We start from the raw sequence: 15333 nt of genomic DNA, 5'->3' as shown, positions 1-15333 counted from the left end.
TCTGCTCCACTTACCCACCCACTCACCATAACCCTTAATTCCTTTACTTTTCAAAAATATATCTAGCCTTGCCTTAAAAACAGTGAGGTAGCTTCAACCACTTCACTGGGCAGGGAATTCCACAGATTCACAACCCTTTGGGTGAAGAAGTTCCTCCTGACCTCAGTCCTACATCTGCTTCCCTTTATTTTGAGGTGATGCCCTCTAGTCCTAGTTTCACCTGCTAGCGGAAACAACCTCCCTGCATCCACTTTATCTATTCCCTTCATAATCTTATATGTGTCTAGAAGATCTTCCCTCATTCTTCTGAATTCCAATGAGTATAATCCCAGTCTACTCAGTCTCTCCTCATAATCCAACCCTCTCAACTCTGGAATCAACCGACTGAATCTCCTCTGCACCCCCTCCAGTGCTAGTATATCTCTTCTCAAGTAAGGAGACCAAAACTGCACACATAGCCTCCCTGTTTTTAAACTCCATCCCTCAAGCAATGGCAGACAAAATTCCATATGCCTTTTTAATCACCTGCCATCCCACCTTCAGCGATTCATGCACAAGGACACCCAAGTCCCTCCGCACAGCAGCATGCTGCAATTTTTTACCATTTAAAACATAGCCCATTTTGCTGTTATTCCTACCAAAATGGATGACCTCACACTTATCAACATTGTACTCCATCTGCCAGACCTTTGCCCACTCACTTAGACTATCTATATCCCTCCGCAGACTTTCAGTGTCTTCTGCACACGTTGCTCTACCACTCACCTTAGTGTCATCTGCAAATTTTGACACACCACACTTAGTCCCCAACTCCAAATCATCTATGTAAATTGTAAACAATTGCGGTCCCAACAATGATCCCTGAAGCACACCACTAGCCACTGACCGCCAACCAGAAAAACACCCATTTACCCCTACTCTTTGCTTTCTACTGTTCAACCAATCCTCTATCCATGCCAATACATTACCTGTAATACCGTGCAACTTTATCTTATGTGGCAGCCTTTGGTGTGGCACCTTGTCAAATGCCTTCTGGAAATCCAGATACACTACATCCACAGGTTCCTCATTGTCCACCATGCAAGTAATGTCCTCAAAGAATTCCACCAAATTAGTTAAACATGACCTACCCTTCATGAACCCATGGGTGTTCCCAATGGGACAATTTATATCCAGGTCTTGCTATTTCTTACTTAATGATAGATTCAAGCATTTCCCCCACTACCGAAGTTAAGCTAACTGGCCCATAGTTACCTGTTTTTTGTCTACTTCCTTTTTTAAACAGTGGCGTCACATTGGCTGTTTTCCAATCTGCGGGAATCACCCCAGAGTCCAGTGAATTTTGGTAAATAATTACTAGTGCATTTGCTATTTCCCCCATCACCTCTTTTAGTACCCTGGGATGCATTTCATCAGGGCCAGGAGACTTATCTACCTTTAGCCCCATTAGCTTGCCCAGCACTGCCTCCTTAGTGATAATGATAGTTTCTAGGTCCTCCCCTGCTATAACCTTCTTGCCATTACTTTTCGGCATGTTATTTGTGTCTTCCACTGTGAAGACCGACACAAAATAACTGTTTAATGTCTCGGCTATTTCCTCATTCCCAGTTATTAAATTGGCCTTCTCATCCTCTAAAGGACCAATGTTTACCTTCGCCACTCTATTACGATTTACATATTTATAGAAACTTTTGCTGTCTGTTTTTATATTCTGAGCTAGTTTACTCTCATAATCTATCTTACTTTTCTTTATAACTTTTTTTGTGGCTTTCTGTTGGCCTTTAAAGATTTCCCAGTCTACTAGTTTCCCACTACTCTTTGCTTTTTTGTATGTGTTTTTTTTTGTCGATTGTCCATTTTCTTTTGTCCATTGTCGATTGTTGGAAAAGCCCATCTGGTCAACTAATGTCGTTTAGGGAAGGAAACTGCCACCCTTACCTGGTCTAGCCTACATCTGACTCCAGACCCACAGCAATGTGGTTGATTCTTAATCACCCTCTGAGCAATTAGAGGTGGGCAATAAATGCTGCTTAGCCAGCGACACCTTTATCCTATGAATGAATAAAAAAAAGCTCCTCCACGGTTTACAATGAAGCATCAGATCTCTCTTTCATAGAATCCCTTCTTGACTGAAACCAAAAAATGCCCTTAAATTGCCTCAATCTGCTCACTGTAGGACACCATTCTCACAAGTTTCACCACAACCTTCTGTCACTACACTCCTGATCCCAATCACCGGCTTGGTAGAGGATCTGCTCAGGTTTGGATGAGATGCCAAACGAGGACTAGCCAATAAAATCTGACACGAAACCATGTCCGAGGGTTTACAGGCCATTTTAAGGATTCTGTACGGTGTTCCTTCCTTACTTTAAGAAAATGTTTACTTCAACTCCTCCATATTAGCTTTATAATAGGATCTATAATGGGGTCGACATCAATTTTGGAAAAGCAAAATCCCTAAAAGTTGTACATATTCAACGATTTTGCATTGTATGAATTTTGGATTCTTTGTTGAATAATGGGATAGCAGGCGAGGAATTAAAATATAATAAAGCAGTCCCTTGAAATCCATCAATCCAAGAACTTGAGTGATTTGCAAACAGCAGCAAAACAAGGAACAAACTGCAGGCAGGACTTAATCTTAACATGCAGGGTAAATCACAGGATGCACTCTTTTTTGACAACAGGAATCGCGACAGTATTAAAAAAACATAATTTAACAGCTGAAGTGAGGGAGTGTGTTTCTTTAAGGATACAAAGTCCAACTGGCGATAATTAAAAGCTACTCAAGTAAAAGCTCCTCAAGCTTGAGGTAAGTACCTTGCCTTTGTTTGTGGCAGCGTCAATTAAGGTTCAGTAACATTTTGACTCAGATATGTTTTGTTCTTGGCAGAATGATTTGACACATTTAAAATGACTGTCAGTGTTTCTTTAAATATTCATCTAAGTATGGCACAGAAATTTACATTAGACAGCTTGTGGCATCATGATGGACTAAGAAATTCAAATATGGAAACATATCATAGTGCTAACAGAGCTAATGTCATTGCTCACACTGAATCAGAAGGTAGGCTGCTTTATGCCAAGCAAATGTAACAGGGCCACATTTATGGTGATCCAATAGGAAAGGCATTTTTATTTGATATTCTTTACGGGAGTTAGTTTTTTTGTGGCTCAAATCATGTCCACATTTTCAAGGAAACTGTAAATCAGTGAAATTCATTACTACATCTGTTTAGTTATGTGCTCAATTTTATGACTTACCTTATCTTGAAGCTCAGGATACACGAGAAGCTGTTCCATGTTGAGAAAGGTAGGAGATAATGGAGAAGTACTGGTGAGGGGCAACTTGTGTTGTGCTGTTGTAAAGACAGGAGTCTTGGGGTCTAATGGGACTCTGGTGGGGTTAAAAGAAAAGTAAAAGAGTGTTGCAGTATGGATGTTCTGAGAGACTGGTGTGTTGCGATTGAGAAAATGATGAGAAAATACTGCTAATGTGTGACAGTGGTAGCAGTATGCTTTTAGGTATACTGGGAAGGGTCTTCTAGGAGTTGAGAACAATGAGTTACAGGGTCACACTGTCCAGGAGCAATTCACGAGTATACCTAAGAAGACTGGGAAGCAAACTATTCCATTTTAGAGACAGTTAATAGACTGTTGGGATTCTGGAAGCATTTGAAATGAGTATCTGGATAATGAACAACTAGCCACATGTTTCCAGTAAAAACAGGAAAATGACATTAGGATATTTCTCATTATGGGTTTTAGACTAGTGAAGTGTCAGCTATGCTTTAGGTGGGGAAGCAGAAGATTGGATCATAAAAGGTAAGCGGCAGGCGTAGAAATGGAAAGCAGAGACTGGAACTGGTGTGCTGATTGTATGGAAGTAATGCACAATGAAGCAACATATGTCACTAGTGCAAGTATGACTTTGAAGGAGCATTGCGTGGCGTCGATTAGGTGCGGTAGCATGGGGAGGATATTTGTTCGATATGAGAATACTGGGAAAGGATACTGGGGAAACTGTAAATAAAATTTAGACTGTAATCCTGGGAACATTGGGTAGGGAAGATATGCTGGCCTCTGGAACAACAGAAATATATCAATACCCTAAACCAGGCTTCTGAAAAGATGCAAGAAAGAGGAAAAAAAAAGACTTGTTGGTGCTCCAACATGCCCATCAACTACCTTGTCCAGACAAGCTTCCACATGTCTACTCATCTCCTCCACAGTTCCAGAGAGCGTCTCATTGCACAGCGGACATACCTGGCCATCCTCTGAGGCCTTCTTCCTCTTGTTTTTCCCTATTCGTGCTAGAAAACAAACAAGAACAAAGTTTTACTATCAGTGTTCTTCAATTAAAAACTTCCAAAGCTCTCATTTAATTTAACAATGAATTAATACTTTATGGCAGATGAATTTTAAACAAAAAATAAAGCGTACAAAACAAATCTATCAAACTTTGAGCTGAATTTTAACAAGGAAGCAACACCAAGTTTGAACAGGTATGGATGAATAGCAATAGATTCAGCTAGTCCGAAAGGAAGGGGGACCAGTACAATTTACCAGTTTAGTCACAGTCCAACTAATGAAAGCATACCACCACCAACCCTCAATTTGCTATAATGCTCACTGTCAAGGAATTTATCTTACTATTTTTCTACACTTTGCCTCTCCAATAAACAGTATACATGGCTAGATTATATCATCCTTTTCATTACCAGTGAGGATTTATGCAAGAGGGTTTCTGCAACATTAATGTTAACTCTTATGGATGAATGTATTTTTGATCTATCTGTATGATGCAGAGAGACATTATGGAGTAAAATGTACACTCAGCCAAAAGGCAAGCAGGCATGTTTTCTGTTTTACAATTCATGATGTATTAATTTACTCTATCCAAATACAGTTTCATTTCATTTCATTCACACTGAGAGCACACTTAATAAACTTCAACAGCCACACTCAGCTCCTCTGAAAACCTTCTACAAATCAAAGCTCGTTCCATGCACTTTCTCCTCTGAACAGTGTTTCAGCCATTGAGATACAATGACCACTCCAGTCACTGCAAAACTGCACTGTTTATCTAAGTGTCATTTCTTGGGAGGTGGTGCCTTCTGGATGGAAAGTTCAATCCTATTTGGTTGTTCACATGATTGTAGAGGTTCAAGACAGACCAGAGAGTCCTCCTGATATCCTGGCTATGAATTCTCTCTAAACTAATATCAATTGTCATTTATGTGAGCTTGCTTACATATATTGGAATGGTACAACAAAGACTGCATTAAAAAATTGTTGTAAAGTATTTTGTAATGTCCTGAGAACACAGATTTTGCTCAATAATAAGTTCTTTACTTATGACTCAGTATAACATGGGTTACAGGAGGCTTATCAACCCCTTAAACACCCTGAGCAAAAAAGAATTTCATCAACACAGTAAAAGAAAAAAAAATTGGAAATTTGGCATTCATTGCTATTTAATATAAAGATAAAAACAAATGTTCTAGAACAAAAGTTAAATGACAGCAAATTGTCAGTATACATCAGTAATAGCACATTCTTTCGAATGCTAAATTAGAGAGAGCTGGAGTAGTTGAACAAGGAAACTCAATTAAGTCATACAGTTAGTAATACACTGCTGCCCAGTTTAATGTATTGCAAGTCAAAGATGGTTTAAGACTCTCTCATGTCTAGACACCGAAAATAAATAAATAACCATTTTAAAACAGTGCCCAAACACAGCAGGAAGGCTTAATTTATGTAGAAGCTCCCTTTCCTGAGTAAAATCAATGAGAGACTGTGCCTCATCATTTGCAGGCAGCTGATGGCAGAAATAGCACCATTATGCATTTTAACAATATACCAAAAGGGTATTTTTATTTTAAAACAACAAGATATGTTGATCAGACAAAAATCAGGATTCTGTTTAATACATGCATATCACAGCAAATATCATCCTTTCGTGTCAGGGTAAAATAAAAGTTTTGTTACAGTTAACTGAACTACTCTTCCTGATGATTTATCAAAGTCATTTAGAATATTATACTGAAAAATGAGAATAAAGATCCTTTGGAAAAGTCTCTCTCCCCAGTTCCCTTCCACATCTTATTCTTAACATGAAATTACATCAAAATGTCTCCTCTTAATTGCTTCATTAGTTTATGTTTGATGACTGAGCCATCCAAACTATGAAGGTCTCAGGCTGCATGTAGCAATAGCTGATCACTTGATGGTCCAAATTTGTATTTGTTGGAGATATGTAAACTTAAAGGGTTCTGGCAAGACACTGAAAAAGTTAAAGCAGATGAAATGCTTGAAATGATGGGACTAAATAGAACCAGGGACCATTCATACACAATGAGAATACAGGCAGTTGAATTTCTGGATGTATTACTTTTCCTCTGAGGAAGAGAACTTTGTCAAATAAGTGAAAAAATTACTAGACAAATTTCTGAAGAATAAAGTGGTGATCAGCGGACGTTACCTGCACAGCATTGAAGGAGGACAGCATTGTTTGAGGTGCCATTTTTTGGATGATGTGCCAAGACCCAACCTGCCTCTGAGATATACATACAAGATTCTGCAACACTCTTAACTATATAAGAATAAGCAGTAAGTTCCCCTACGGTGTGTGGGCAATACTAATCCCTCAAACAACATCACCAAGTCATGTTATTCAATCATTATGACATTTCTGTTTGTAGGACCTTGGGCACGAGAACAATGTATACATTCCATTGGTGGAAAGTGCTTTGTGATATTCTGTGGTTCTAAAACATGCAATATAGCTACAAATTTTACTTTCTTTAAATCCAACAGAAACAGGGTGAGCACGTGAGAGTCTGACAAAATGGAAAGTTAAAATACCGTTACTGCAAAATGTCAACGATGCCCAAGACAAAGCTCACAATAATAACAAACAAAAGTTGGGGCTGTTAGATAACCACAAAATCTGTGGTTTACTCCAACTTCTGAAACATGAACTATTTAGTTGGGGCAAAAGACCCCATAAATCATTTACTAATTCCACCTCACCCCATTTGCCATGTCAGAAACTCATCAGAATCAAGAGAAACTTATTGGAACCACAAATATTTTGTTCTTTTTCCCGCTCGATATAATTAATTTGTACATTTTAAAATTAAATATCACATAAAATTCTTAATGCCTAAAAATAGTTCTCATTTAATAAGTATTAATATACAAGATAACACTTATTTGGAACATTTTAATGTGTTAAAAATCTCTACAGTAATCTTTTGCTGGGAAACTAATACACATTTCACATCATGAATACTCAAATAAAACTAACAGTAACACAAATTTGTCTTACAAAACCACACTGCTGTTGCTCATATTTAAAACAGCCTGTGCGCAGACATGATGCCAGTCTGATTTTGTGATGTCACGTAAGTAGGATGACGTGGGTTCTAGCCTACTTCCATGGATGTCTTCAGCAGTGGCATTGCGAATTAATGACTTGCATTTTAGACCAATCCATGGACTACACTTTCAGAACCACTAACTTAAAATGGGGCAGGAATACGCCATTCAGTCTGAAGTACGTGCTCTACAATTCTAGATCTGGATGATCATCTCCCTCAACACCACATAGGAATAGGTACATAATGCAGTAAAGAAAAATGGCAGCCTGTCAGAATTATCTGATACTCATTTGACACAGCATGTTTTTATATCAGTTCGCAACAAAAGACTTTGAGGTGCAGTTCAGATGCCAGCGAGGCAGAACCTGATTTACACTACTTTTAACTGGTTAAAACTTTTTAGGTTTCTTTTGGAGAATGCTCTGTGCACTGTATCAAGGGAAGATGCAGAGATCTCTTCCATCAGTTGGAAATTTAAATGTTTGAAGAGTGGGCAGGAGAAAAGCCTAACTCTCAATAATTTAAATTCAAGAAAGGGAGTCTTCAAAAAAAATGCTTCCAAGGGATCTGTTATAAACTAGGTTCAACACTATGTTGGCTGTGAAAAATGTGAGGCAAGAGGCCTCAAGATGCTTTGCTCAAATTTATTCTGCAGGCACTCTGGGTCTGACTGTGGATGCAAGCTTAAAGTTGAACATCAGTGCAAAAGGCAACAGTTTTACAGAGACGTGTAGAAAATTCAGGACATATCTAATCTAGACAGTGAACCTATACAACGGAAATCGCCTTTTTATTCTTAGTTATCAGTACAGTGTGCACTGCTGTACAGCTATACTGATAGAATATTAAGGAACTCAAGGCATCTACTGGAGAATGAAACAATTTCTACATCCACCCCTACATATTCACAGACATTTTCATAGTTTCAAGGTACTGCGAACAAGCTTATTGAATCAAACAGCAAAGAGGACACATCAAATTAAAAAAAAACGCAATACATCTCAAGGAGTTTATTCTTGCCAGCATGAAAATTCATAGAAGAAATAATTTATCATGACAATTAGGGTCTTAATTTAAATAGCAATCAGACAGCAGATTAAATGTGTCGTGGTAGGAAAACCAGGATATTTCGCGAATCCGTTTCACTCGACAGTCTCACTTCAAAACTGTCCTCATTCTACTCCCAATCCCCAGTGCTCATTTATGCATTTTCCTTCCTTTATCCTTTTCTTTAAAAACTGCCCAGCACGTAATTAGAAATTTAACGCTGCAGAACACTGCCTATTACATTGTAATTCTTTGTTCTTTCTTAACTGCATATTGAGTGATGCTACATTAATTTTTAGGTACAAGTAATATGAAATGTAAAGGGGGGTGAGAAAGCCATCCACGGCTATATGCAGATTATTCAGCTGTCTCTGGCTAAATACTAAATGAATAATCTCTGCTCTAATCGACAATGTACTTTTGAAAGGCTCAGTTGAATAGAAAAACCTAGCTCAATTACGCTGGGCCCACTAGTGTAACTACCACTGAATTCATAATATCTAGGTTCCAGAGAAACACAATTCTTTTACTGTCTTCCACAGAGTGCAAACCTGATAGCACATTACTGAAGCAAAATGATATTATGACCCAGGATTAGCTTTGCACTCATGGTGGCACAGCCAGTGTTAGAAAGGTTAATATAAAACTAAATTTTTTGAACACGTCAGATTGATTAACACTTCCATAAAACAAGAAAAGTAAATTCATTTCAAATTAAGAACTGTGATTCATTTTCTGTTCCTGTGTTGTCATACAGTTGATACAGAAAGCAAGTGAATTAGATTCATCAGAAACTGCAAGTTCTTCAGTGTAAATGTTGGTTTTTTCTCCATGCTGATTCCTGATGTAATATATGAAAGAGACTGTCACACTTAGGAGGAGACAAAGACTTTCTTCTTCCAAGCAAAGGATCAGTAATGATGGACAGTGAAAGAGGGACTGATTTATTTATTGCAGGTGTGATCTCCCATTTTAGCCTCAGGAGATATTGATTTGTGGTACAAAAATTGAAAATGATCCAAATATTACCTAGAGAGGTTTTACTGCCATTTGTTGAGCTTAAATTATGAGGGCATGCCTCAGTCTTGGGTTTTAACTTGGTCTTTAACTCTGTGAATAGAACCCATCCAGAGAATTATAGTCAGACAGCTCGAGTCCACCAGACTGTCTTAAAAATCTCTAAGCCATCTTTCCAACTTTCTCTTTGTTGATACTTGTGACAGGATCTAAGAATGAGTTCCCCTTTGTTGCTTATCTCCAGCCCCTTCACTTAGCTGTTGTAAACCTTTAATAATTGATGAATAATAGCACTTAATCACCTGACAGTTCACAGGGGATCCAATGGAACACAGTGCAAACGTCGTGTTAAAAAAAAGCAACACAATGGTTTCAGATAAAACAAGGAAATCATTTCAGCCGAAATTTTAAATGGAGCCCAAATCCTCACCCACCAATCATTAATATTCACATATAGTTCTGTAACAAGCAGATTGCTAACACCACAGCTGGGTAGCTGCTAGGAAGCTGACCTTAGTCCCAATGGCAATGAGTGAAATTGTCGGGTCCATGAATAAGCAGACAACAAACTAATAAAAGGAGGTTGAACTTTACTTACCTGACACCCTTTATATATAGAACTTCCAGGAATGTTGCGTCCAAAACAGTTAAGCCTGAATTAATTAGAAGTGATTACACTATCATCATTAATTAATTATCTGGTAATCACACTCCTGTGTACTTTAACATCTGTGTTGCACTGACAGAATCTAGCCCCAATCGGTGCCTATCGGTGAGTTAGGCTATTCATTCAAACTGATTCAACATGATGTTTCTGGTTCATATAATACTGTAAACAACAGCCTTGATCTAAACTCAATCAAATGACACATTGTTGCCCCTGTTAGACAACGACAGTGGCACATGAGTAACGTTGTCAAAGACAACAGAAAGTAATAGGGCAGTTTCCATTTTCTATAGTCTGATCACTAAATACTGTCTCTATGCAGACTCTCTTTATTGGGTAGTGAAGGAATTCCAAGAATGTGACCCAAAGAAAAAGGAACAGGGATATATTTTCAAGTCAGGATGGTGTCTGACTTGGAGAGGAACTTGTAGCTGTTAGTGTTCCTATGCTGCCTTTATCTCCCTAAGTCATATTTAGGTGAGGCTGCTGAAGAAGTCTTTCCAAGTCACTACCATGCATTTTGTAAATAACACAGTGCATCGGTAGTACAGTGTGTAAAAGTTTAACATTGTGGATACGGTGCCTCATCTGAATGCTATCCCACTTCATTTTGGAACATCCCTCATACAGCAAGATGGAAGACATTCAAATACACTCTGAATTGCTGACTTACAGATGTAGAAAAGGCTTTTTTGGGGTTGAGCGGGAGATTGAGTTGAGTGACCAACTGCAGAATGTGTAGTTTTTGGCCTGTTTGTGTAACCGTTCTACTTATGCATCTGGCCTTGTTAAATTTCTGTTCATTGGCCACCCCTGGACTATTTAAAGGGAGCTATTTAGTGATGGTAATGTCAATTAATTTCAAGGTGAGGCAGTTGAAATCTGTTTTGTTGGAGACAGTCATTATCTGGCACTTGTATGGCATGAATATTATTTCCTTCACCAGCAGAAACATCAATGTTACCTGGCTCTTGTTGAAATGGACTACTTCCTATCTAACGAGTTATGAATGGGAATAAACACTGTAAAAATCATTTGTGAACATTTGACCATATAATAGAGGGAAGGTCACTGAAGCAGCTGAAGATGACTGGGCCTAGGACACTACCCTGAGGAACTTCTGCAAGATGTCCTGGGACTGAAATAATTGGCCTCCATATACCGCAACAATCTCCCTCTCTGATAAGCACAATCTTCATCACTGGTGAGATTTTCCTGTAATTCCCACCAACTTCAATTTTGTTCAAACTCCTTGAAGCCACACTTGAGCAAATGTTGCTGCCTTAATGTTAAATAGTGTCATTCTTTTCTTTGGAATTCAGCACCTTTCGCTGATTTTAGACCAAAGTTGCAAATTACGTCTGGAGTCTAGTTGCCAAGTGGAAACTAAACGGTGTGGTAAGCTGGCTACTGGGGAGAAAATGCCTCTCAAAAGTACAATCAATGATCTCTTCCATCACTTTACTTATGATTCAGAGTAGATTGAATTAGTCCTGCTTCTTGTGTGCAGATCACTTGCTTCACTTTGTCTCAAAGATGCCAATGTTGCAGCTGCACAAGGCAGCTTGTCTGAGGCACAGCTAGTTCAGGAACACAAGGTCTTCAGCGTTTCAGCTGGAATGCTTTCTAGGCCACAGCCTTTACTGCACCCTGCGCACTCAGTCATTTCTCAATATCACATGGAGTGAATTGAATTAGCTAAAGTCTGATTTCCATAATGGCAAAGACTCAGAAGAAAGCCAAGATGGATCATTTGCTTACAGCACTTTTCAGCTTTTTTTTTGGTACAAACGTTCTGGACTCCACGATCATTTAGCATTGGAGGTGTTTTCATGGGGTTGACCCTTCCTCCCATTAGTTTCATAACTGTCCACCACTATTCACAAATGGATGTGGCAATATTACAAAGTTTTTATTTGATTGCACTGGTTGTGGGGTTTTCTTAGTCAGTTTATAGTTTGCTGCTTCTTCTGCATCGTTATCACAACACTGCCTTCCAGTTCAAAAAGTCACGCGTGGGCCTCAGAAGACTATGCAGCCATTAATTAGAGGGAATGCTGGTTACAGACTGTGGTCGAATATAATTCTGCTGCTGTTCATGGTCCACTGCAACTTATGCCCAACCTTGAGCTACAAGTACTTTCCAGAACCTATCCAATTGGCATGGCAGTAGTACCTTCAATACAATGGAGCATAACATCGTTTTGAAAATGATGCACGGACGCCACAAAGACTGTGCAATGGTCACTCCTACCAATGCAGTCCATGACAGATGAATCTGACAAGCAGGTTCCATCTTATCTTGATCATAGACAATATCCCAAATATTTTATGTAAACAATTGTAATTATTTCCTAAATGAAGAAGGATTAAGTGACATTAAGAGAAATTGCTGAAAGTTAAAGACAAAAGAAAGATACAAAATCTATTCCAGGCTGTGGACAACAGATCATGCCATTTCAGTGACAGTAAATCAAGCTTTCAGCAGCATTTTGATTCATCACCCGAGTCAGAAAAGTGCTCCAAATGGAGAAGTGCAAACGTATTCTTGTTGAGTTTAGAGAGTGCCTATCACTTAATTACAGCGACTCCTCACCATTCCAGTTGCTCAGAGATATACTATTACACTACCATTTCTGGTCAAGCATCACAACTTCCCGATTACCATGTTTAACCTGCATGTGTGACCACAGAATGCTGCTGCCTCATTTTAATTATAGCCACATTTTTCTTCCTTATATCAAATTCCAAGCCAGGTTGTTGCATGACACCAGATACAACAAGAAGAGTAATGGTACTTATGCATAACAGTGCAATTTTCAGCAGAATTAAAACAGAATACCAAAAAACAGGTAATTCCCATTACGATTCTAATATATGCAGGATTCCGGAAAATTTCAATTCTGATTTTCAGGGTCTGCTTCCTCACTCACTGAACAGCATCATGCAGAATCTTAACAATGATGAGTCTGGCAAAGGTCTTTAGTTGCAGGTTTTCAACTTACTTTGTTACTACAATACTTAGTATGTTAGCTGTATCCAAGCCATGTATAGGAAACATGCAAATAGCTATATCCAAGAGAACAGAAATTCTAACCTTCCATCTGGTGACTTCTGTCCTGGATTACAATGCTAAAATTAAGAAAGTCAGTCAGTAAGAAGTCACAGACACTAGACCACACTCTATTAATGCAAAACCACACTGCTGTTGCTGTAACAATTCCATGTCATGAGATTTAATAAAAATTCTTTCAAACCAATTGTTTTTAAAGCCAGAAAGACAATGACAGGTCGATCCCTTCCCCTCACTTCCTCATTCAGAGAGAAGAGGAAGAGAAATATTGTACTCTCTAGTTACAAAGTCATCACCACTACATTGGGGAGACCAAACATACACTTGGTAACCAAATTGTGGGACCCTCCTGTTCAGTTTAGATGCATGCCCCCAAGCCCCCGGGTCGCACATCATTTTAATTCTCCACCTTGTTCCCACTTTGATTTTTTTCTGTTGCTAGCCCACTGTAGTGTTCAAATGAAGTCCAACACACAGCTTTTAATTTGGTCCTTTATATAGCCTCTGCATTCAACAATGTTTCAACAACGTTACACCACAATCTTTGTCCCATTTTGTTTCTTTTCTCTTTCTTATTTTTCGTCATTTCTCTCACTCTTTTTTCATTTTTTTTGCATTTGGACATAGGGACCATCATTCTACTGTTCACACCTGCTCAAGACACATACTTTGTTTCCTAACCACTGCTTAATCTCTCCTGCCCTCCACCCTATCACAAAGTTCACTTTATTCTTCTTACCCTCTTCTTTAGCAAAGGCTAAACAGGTTGGGATTCTTCTCACCAGAGTTTAGAAGAGTGAGAGGTGATCTCATTGAAACATATAGGATTCTTAAGAGGCTTGACAGGGTAAATGTTGTGAGGCTGTTTCGCCTCATTGCAGAGTCTAGGACGAGAGGGCATAGTCTCAGAATCAAGGGGTGCCAATTTAAAACTGAGATGAGGAGGAATTTCTTCTCCCAGAGGGTTGAGAGTCTTGTCTCTCCTTGCCACAATGAGCTGTGAAGGCAGAGCCCCTGTGTATATTTCAGATTGAAACAGATAGATTCTTGATCAGCAAGGGAATCAAGGGTTATGAGGAAAAAGCAAGAAAGTGGACATGTAGAATGTCAGACCAGCCATGATCCAGTGAATGGCTCAAAGAGCCAAATGGCCTACTCCTGTTCTTATTTCTTGTAGCCTTATGGTCTTACCCTCTGGCTTCATTTGCTTCAAACTAGTTACATCTTTATTCTTTCTCAATTCAGAATCTTTGAATTCTTTCACTGTATTTGATGTCACCAACAAGGCAGGACCTATCCCTAACTGTAAACAGCCTTTTAGAATACAACTAAGTGGCATGGTTGGATTTTTCAGAGGACAACTAAGTGTCAATGCCACTACATTTGTTTGGAGTCATAGGCTGGCCAGAATCAGTTAAAATGACAGATTTCCTATGCAGAAGGATATTAGTGAATTCTATGGAATTTTATTCCAGATTTATTTGGTTAATTAAAGTAAAATTCTCAGCTACTACAATGAAATTTGGAAACATCTCCATATTGATAGATTACTAGTCCAGCAACTTCATTACTATGCTGCAATACCCTTACCTTTGCAACCATGTCAGCTTTATAGCAGTATATTTGACTGGAGAACACAGATTGGGCAGGGTGTATTAATGGATGGAGTCTATTCTGCAAATAAATTATGCTTCCAAATGAACCATCGTAGTCAATTTCACTTGTAAATCTGAACTACATGAGTTTGAATTGGAAGAAGAACCTAAGTATGAATTGTTGATTCTGAAACAAGCTTTCATTCCAGTGTTCAGATTTATCACAGAGCTGCCACATTATCACAAAATTTACATAATAAAAGATATTCACACAAACATGTTCCACAACAAAACTGCTCTAACTTTCTGAAGAAGGGTCTAGGCCCGAAACGTCAGCTTTCCTGCTCCTCTGATGCTGCTTGGCCTGCTGTGTTCATCCAGCTCTACACTTTGTTATCTCTTATGCTCTAACTTGGCTGCAGTTCTGGCAATTTTACAGCATTTAATTAACTACAACTTCTGCAACTTTAGCCTCCAAGCATGGATAGGTAAGACAAGCCTATAGGTTCAATGACATTAATATCACCATAATACAGTAGGTGAATTCAG

General features: G+C 38.7%; 1 protein-coding gene across 5 annotated transcripts in view; it reads right to left on the bottom strand.

Moving 5' to 3' along the window:
• Positions 1 to 15333, bottom strand: part of rnf220a (ring finger protein 220a) — a 462984-nt gene that overhangs the window by 82350 nt on the left and 365301 nt on the right. For 4 of the 5 annotated variants that reach the window (XM_048602023.1, XM_048602025.1, XM_048602024.1 and 1 more), the window contains one exon: positions 4189 to 4313. In XM_048602023.1, coding sequence (XP_048457980.1) covers positions 4189 to 4313 — 125 coding nt within the window. The remainder of the gene's footprint in view (positions 1 to 4188; positions 4314 to 15333) is intronic. The other variant, XM_048602026.1, reaches the window with a different exon arrangement.

This window comes from Rhincodon typus, chromosome 10 (genome assembly GCF_021869965.1).
Source record: "Rhincodon typus isolate 14 chromosome 10, sRhiTyp1.1, whole genome shotgun sequence".
NCBI classification, from domain to species: Eukaryota; Metazoa; Chordata; class Chondrichthyes; order Orectolobiformes; family Rhincodontidae; genus Rhincodon; species Rhincodon typus.
This window is presented reverse-complemented; position numbering and strand designations above follow the sequence as displayed.